The sequence below is a fragment of the Salvelinus alpinus genome, chromosome 16 (genome assembly GCF_045679555.1).
Source record: "Salvelinus alpinus chromosome 16, SLU_Salpinus.1, whole genome shotgun sequence".
NCBI lineage: Eukaryota > Metazoa > Chordata > Actinopteri > Salmoniformes > Salmonidae > Salvelinus > Salvelinus alpinus.
The window spans coordinates 52,592,692-52,599,236 of record NC_092101.1 but is presented as its reverse complement, the minus strand read 5'-3'; the positions used below and the strand labels follow the sequence as shown (position 1 = coordinate 52,599,236).

Genomic DNA, 6,545 nt, shown 5'->3' with positions numbered 1-6,545 from the left:
TGGGTGTGTGCATGAAGTGACCAGTAATATAATAATACAAATCAGACACAATCGTCAGTCTTCATCAATTACAGAGCCTTCAGAAAGTATTCATACTCCTTGACTTATTCCACATTTTGTTGTTACCGCCTGACTTTAACACGGATATATTTGAGATGCTTTGTCACTGGCCTACCCACAATGCCCCATAATGTCAAAGTGGAATTATGTTATTTTACATGTTTACTAATTAATAAAAAATGAAAAGCTGAAATGTCTTCAGTCAATAAGTATTCAACCCCTTTGTTATGGCAAGACTAAGTAAACTCAGTGGTGTAAAGTACTTAAGTAAAAGTACTTGAAAGTACTACTTAAAAGTAGTTTTTAAGGGTATCTGTACTTTACTATTTATATTTTTGACTACTTTTACTTCACTACATTCCTAAAGAAAACAATGTACTTTTTACTCTGTACATTTTACCTGACACCCAAAAGTACTCGTCGTTACATTTTAAATGCTTAGCAGGACAGGAAAATTTACCAATTGAGGCACTTATCGAGACAACACATGGTCATCCCTTCTGCCTCTGATCTGGCAGACTCACTAAACACACATGCATCATTTGTAAATTATGCCTGAAGGTTGGAGTGTGCACCAGGGGCCTGTTGCACAAAACTAGGATAAGGGATTAAGCCAGGATATCTTGGTGATCCTGGCTCAATTGATCCGTAATCCGGTTGCACTAAAGATGGATAGGGGGCAGGAGGATATGTTATGGTATAAATTACCATGGAGATTTATTCTGTGGAGCTAGCCTGCTCCAGACCAGGCTAAATTCCAGGATCTATTTAATCTCATCCCTAATGTCAGTCAGCAGTCACCACAAATGGAAACCAATAGTTATTTCACTGCTCACTATACATTGTTATCACATATAACTAGACCCACTGTTATTATTTAAACGTTTGTGATCATTAATTTCAATGATTTTGGATAAAAAATGATTTTTAGATGATGTTGCTATCATTAGATAATTTACAGTTTCCCATAGACTATAAGGCTATATATAAAATGATAGAATATTAGGGCCACAGAGGGGAAAAAAACACAAGTCATAATATTGTAACCAGTTGTTTTAAAGGAGGACAGTTGTTAAAATGACAGATGTGGGGCATTTCGTGAAATTGTACTTCAGTATGGTTTCATAAACAAAGACATGCTGATGTGCCAGAATATTAAGTATCACATTGTCATAAGTATCAAAACTGTAAAAACAATATGTAGCTTTTCTGCAGAAAGAACCAGCCTCATAAATTTATGACTTTATCCTTTTTCTTCAGTGTGGCCCTAGTACTCTGTCATATAAACAAATACACATTCCATATGAATATAAAAACACAATGTGTAACATTATGTTCCTTTATTGAATAAGGACAAAACAAAGCAGGTAAACCATCAGCTCCTTTCGAAACTGAAGTCACAGTGACTCTACAAGATGGAAAGCACAGAATCCAAGCATATTATACAAAATGATACATACACATTCAAAGGTCTGTATATAACACACCCTGCATGTCTGCACACTAAAATAAATGCAGGACAAATCCATACACATCAACTGAACAGACAAATGAATGGATGCAGTAGCCTCCCTGCAGCCTTGTATTACACACAGTATACCGCACAAACATCATAAGAGGCCAAATTCGTCAAAAAACGAACCCAAAAAAACCCAATTTCCTCTGCCACCGCAGGACATATTTAACCAAAATTGAAAGCACACATACTAACTAAAATAATTCAACACATATTGGTCCCTCAGCAGCCGACCACTGTCGTCATCAGGGAAGATTGCCGGATTGTCCCAGTCCATGGCTGGTGGCACTCTGGGGGCCCTCTCCTTCCTCAGGCAGGCCACATTGTGGAGGACAGCACAAGCCACAGTAATATCACATGCCCTAACAGGGCTGACCCTTAATTTGTGAAGGCAGTGAAAGCGTGCCTTCAGGAGGCCAAAGGTCATTTCAACTCTGGCCCTGGTCCTGGCATGGGCATGGTTGTAGGCCTGCTGTGCTTCCTGGGGGTCTGTGAAAGGTGTCAGGAGAAAAGGCTGGCAGCCATACCCCCTGTCTCCCAGCAACACACCAGAGAATTCACCTGTCAACACAAAATCTCATCATTACTACCTCATAAACACAGTGATATTCTTGACACAGCCATGATGGTTATAAATAGGGGTTGTGTGGCTTACCTTGTGATAGGCACTGATAGATTTCAGAGGCCCGAAAGATTCTGGAGTCATGGACTGAGCCAGGCCATTTTGCCACAACATTGCTGATCACACAGTCAGCATTGCAGACCATCTGAAATCATAAGATGAGGAATATTACACCAATCAATGCACATCACTGGCAATGCAGAGTGTTCGTCAATGGACAATATCAAAAAGTTATGTTCACCTGAACATTAATGCTGTGAAAGGATTTCCTATTCACAAAATCGGCCTCATGGGCACCTGAGGGGGCTTTTATCCTTATGTGTGTGCAGTCCACTGCACCAATGACATTGGGGAAACCTGTCACACAAAGTAATGAGTATCCTACTATGTGTTAACAGTTGTCCTGTAATTTGTAGATCCTCTTACCTGCAATCCTATAGAACTCCTCTTTGATGTCACAGAGTCTTCTGTGGCCAGGGAAGGAGATGAAGACATCTGCTAATGCTTTGATAGCCAGACACACACTCCTTATTGTGCGGCAAATTGTGGCCTTGTTCAGCTGTTCTGCATCCCCCACTGAGTACAGGAAGGCTCCACTAGCAAAAAAGCGCAAGGCCACACAAACCATTTGCTCCACACTCAGTGCATGGCTCCGTGCAGTGCGGTGCTTAATCCTGGGACCCAGTAGTCTGCATAGATACCTGATGCCATCTGCAGAAAACCTGTATCTTTCATATAGATGGTCATCAGGGAAGGCCAGTGGGTCCAACCGGTCCCTGAAGACCCTTTCTCGCCTGAAGGCTCTCCTCAGCACAAGTGCTTCTTCATCCACCACATCTCGCACGAATGGGCATGCCATTGTCAGAGCAGAAAGGAACACACAATTTTGGGCCTTCATATAGGCTAGTGGCCACACCTGGTGCTGGGGGGGTGGGCAAAAGAGGGCGATGCCTTATAACGATGACTTGGTTGTACTGATTGCTGGGAAAATAAAAAAAACCTTAGAAAGATGCCACCGTCCTGTGTGCTCACAATAAGAGCTCATATGTCATGGCTCACTTGACTTTACGAGAATATACCTAATTTTTATTTTGAGCTGTGTCATCTTCTTGGAGCTGGGGGAGGAAAGAAAAATAATGATTAATACATTTGTGTTACAGTTAGCATACAGTGTACATTGAAGGCATATCTCACCTCCCTCTCAAGTTTTTTTATTTCAAGGTCCAGTTTCCTAATTGTCCTCTTTTTTATTTCGGACTCCAGTGCAAGATTTTCCATCTTTTTCTTCTTGTACTGAATGTCTATGTCTGCCAGTTCTATTTGGCGCCGGAGGTGGTTGCCATACAACTTTCTGATAGCTTGTGAGCTCTGTGAACACAATACAATTAGCGCAGCTGGAATTTGGCAGGATGTGGTGTCCTTTTATTAATACGCACTATGTTGCCAGGCTGGTTTTCCCACTGTATAGCATCTGGGTCCTGTAAAAGAAATTAGATTTTTTGATTTTGATGAGGACTCCTCACCATTGTAGAGTAAATAGTACTTTCACAGTCTTAACATGATACCTCATGCCTTCTGGAATCCAGAGAGATGGTCTCCTCCTCATCATCGTCTCCATCATGTGCTGTTGCTGCTGCACTGGGGCCTTCACCCTATCACATTTAATCGGATTCATATTGAAGCTAGTAGACAAGACATGCCAGGCCTACAGTATGCCTTTGATGGAGTACTCACTGGATCAGCATCGTCTGGTGCTTGTGCTGGTGGCTCTAACAGGAACACAGTGCTGCCAGACACTGCAAGGCAATAGGTAAACCAAAGTCAGACAGTCCAAATTGATTCAATATGAATGTGGTTGTATCCCATGTAGAGATGGAAGGACATACCTTGAATGAAGCGGGTGGCATCTTGGGAGGAACCTATGCTCGTCTCTTTCCCCCCAGGGATCCCCTCTAAGACGGGCCTGCCTTTATTTAGCTCCAAGGCCATGTCCTCTGCTGGGGTAAGGTCAGCCTTTGGTGACCCACCACCCGTGCCTTGTCTGTGGGTATTCTTTTTCACTGCTAAAACAGTACAGACAATGTGTGAGCAGGCACCTTCTGGGTACAATATATGCTTGTGCTTTGTTAAATATTAGTCAGGGACCATACCATTCTGCAGAATGTTCTTGTATTTGATTTTGACCTGCTGCCATGTCCGTTTTGGCCCGTTCATGTTTAATCTACACACACACACCCACACACACACACACACACACACACACACACACACACACACACACACACACACACACACACACACACACACACACACACACACACACACACACACACACACACACACACATTTAATGGAGTCACACTGCAAAAAATTACTTGGTATTTTTGTCTTGTTTTCAGTAAAAATATCAAAAAATTTATCATAGCTTTATACAGTGTGATGGAGTTACTTTACACAATTTCACTCATATCTGCAGTGCATTTCAATTAAAAATTTAACCGTTTCATAATTACAGTACAACTGCATTTTTGGAGATGTGAATTAAATATTTGAATTGTAATTGTGATGTTTCAGCGGAGCGGTGAGTGTGTAATTGTGCACTACTTACGCATTCAGGCGGTCTGCAATACTTTGCCACGCTTTTTCTCTTTGCTTTATCACTGTGGCGGTGTTGCCTTTCTTCTTAATTATATCTTTTACCTCCTCGTATGCCTCCATGAGGATTTGTGCTTCCGACGGGGAAAAGTACGCGGCTCTAGTTGCCATGGTAAATCAGTTAATCTGTGATCTGTGGCGGGGTCTATTTGAGTGAGCCGTGAGCGCGCACCTATCCAGGATTGGTTTCACCTGGCTTAATGAATCCGTGTCTGCTCATCCTGGCTTGGTCTTTGTGCAACCAATTAAGCCTGGACGCACATGTTTTGGCTTCATTGAGCTCAGCTGAGTCATTTATCCCGGATGTCTTAATTCTACTTTTGTGCAACAGGCCCCTGGTTATCCATTGAAATTATGTATACTTTTACTTTTGATACTTATGTCAGGGTTGTGTGCAGAGAAGTAGCGGAGTCAAACGCAGGACACAGGTGTTGAGCGAAACCACAGCGTTTACTCAAACAATTCAGCAAAATTCCTCAAATGGAATAATAACAAACACACACGTATTAACATCAACCACTAACGCAACAAACAATCACGGACAAAACAGAAATGAATGCCAGAGGGTTAAATAGGGAACATGATAGGGGAATTGAAACCAGGTGTGTAAATTAGACAAAACAAAACGAAACTGAAAAATGGATCGATGGTGACTAGAAAGCCGGTGACGTCGACCGCCGAACACCACCCGAACAAGGAGAAGGACCGACTTCGGCGGAAGTCGTGACAACTTAAGTATATTTAGAACCAAATACTTTTAGACTTTTACTCAAGTAGTATTTTACTGGGTGACTTTCACTTTTACTTGAGTAACTTTCTATTAAGGAATCTATACTTTTACTCAAGAATGACAATTGGGTACTGAGTACACTGAACAAAAATATAAACGTAACATGCAACAATTTCAATGATTTTATTGATTTACAGTTCATATAAGGAAATCAGTCAATTTAAATACATTCATTAGGCCCTGATCTATGGATTTCACATGACTGGGTAGGGGGCGCAGACATGGGTGGGCCTGGCTCCTAAGTGGGTGGGGCTCTGCCCTCCCAGGCCCACCCATGTCTGCACCCCTTCTAGCCTTATCGAGACGACATCCACTTGTATCAGTTTGATGAAGTCCTTGAGATGATTCCATCCCCACAGCGTGTGACATCCCGCCACGTGGAGGTTGAGAGAGATGTGTGGGCCAGACTCTCAGGAAGAAAACCCATGAAAGAATGAATATGGTGCTCCTGAGAAGAAGGATCGTCATGCCGACACTAGTGCTGTAGCTACAGCTGTCCTAGCATTCTAAATGCTCTTGGAAAAATGTTCCTACAGTTTGATGACACGTTGAACTTTTCGGATGAAACCTGTTGAATTTTATTTAGATATTTACTGCAGTTTGGTTAATAAAACCCAGATTATTCTAAATATATCTATTGTCCTTATTATATGGTTGCATACAATGAAATGCAATGTTTTTGGGGTAATTCTTTGAGGGATTTTGATAGTAAAGGGCTTGAACCCTTTTTTTAAATACATTTTTGCCTAAAATGACTTACCCAAATCTAACTGCCTGTAGCTCAGGACCTGAAGCAAGGATATGCATATTCTTGATACCATTTGAAAGGAAACACGTTCAGGTTTGTGGAAATGTGAAACTAATGTAGGAGAATATAACAAATTAGATCTGGTAAAAGATAA

The 6,545-nt window shown here is 41.6% G+C and overlaps 1 protein-coding gene across 2 annotated transcripts; it reads right to left on the bottom strand.

Annotated features, from left to right (window-relative positions):
- Window positions 1–643: 643 nt before the first annotated feature.
- Window positions 644–6,079, bottom strand: LOC139541670 (uncharacterized). 2 transcript variants are annotated; one of them, XM_071346589.1, is made up of 10 exons: window positions 4,349–6,079; window positions 4,085–4,261; window positions 3,933–3,994; window positions 3,764–3,850; window positions 3,635–3,676; window positions 3,393–3,566; window positions 3,278–3,313; window positions 2,625–3,179; window positions 2,232–2,555; window positions 644–2,137 (listed from the first exon to the last, which is right to left on the bottom strand). In XM_071346589.1, the coding sequence occupies exons 1-7, from the start codon at window positions 4,410–4,412 to the stop codon at window positions 3,278–3,280; spliced, it is 642 nt and encodes a 213-aa protein (XP_071202690.1). In that variant the 5' UTR covers window positions 4,413–6,079; the 3' UTR covers window positions 644–2,137; window positions 2,232–2,555; window positions 2,625–3,179. The 2 variants fall into 2 exon arrangements, with proteins under 2 accessions (XP_071202690.1, XP_071202688.1); XM_071346587.1 differs by having other exon boundaries at window positions 2,232–2,343.
- Between the last annotated feature and the right edge of the window lie 466 nt (window positions 6,080–6,545).

Bases quoted from the DNA above. Each gene is read 5' to 3' on its own strand.
- LOC139541670 (XM_071346589.1), bottom strand. From the start codon at position 4,412: ATGAACGGGCCAAAACGGACATGGCAGCAGGTCAAAATCAAATACAAG. The intron at 3,851-3,932 runs GTGAGTACTCCA...TAAATGTGATAG, and splicing joins CACCAGACGATGCTGATCCA to GGTGAAGGCCCCAGTGCAGC. The intron at 3,677-3,763 runs GTATCATGTTAA...TTTCTTTTACAG, and splicing joins TGGATTCCAGAAGGCATGAG to GACCCAGATGCTATACAGTG.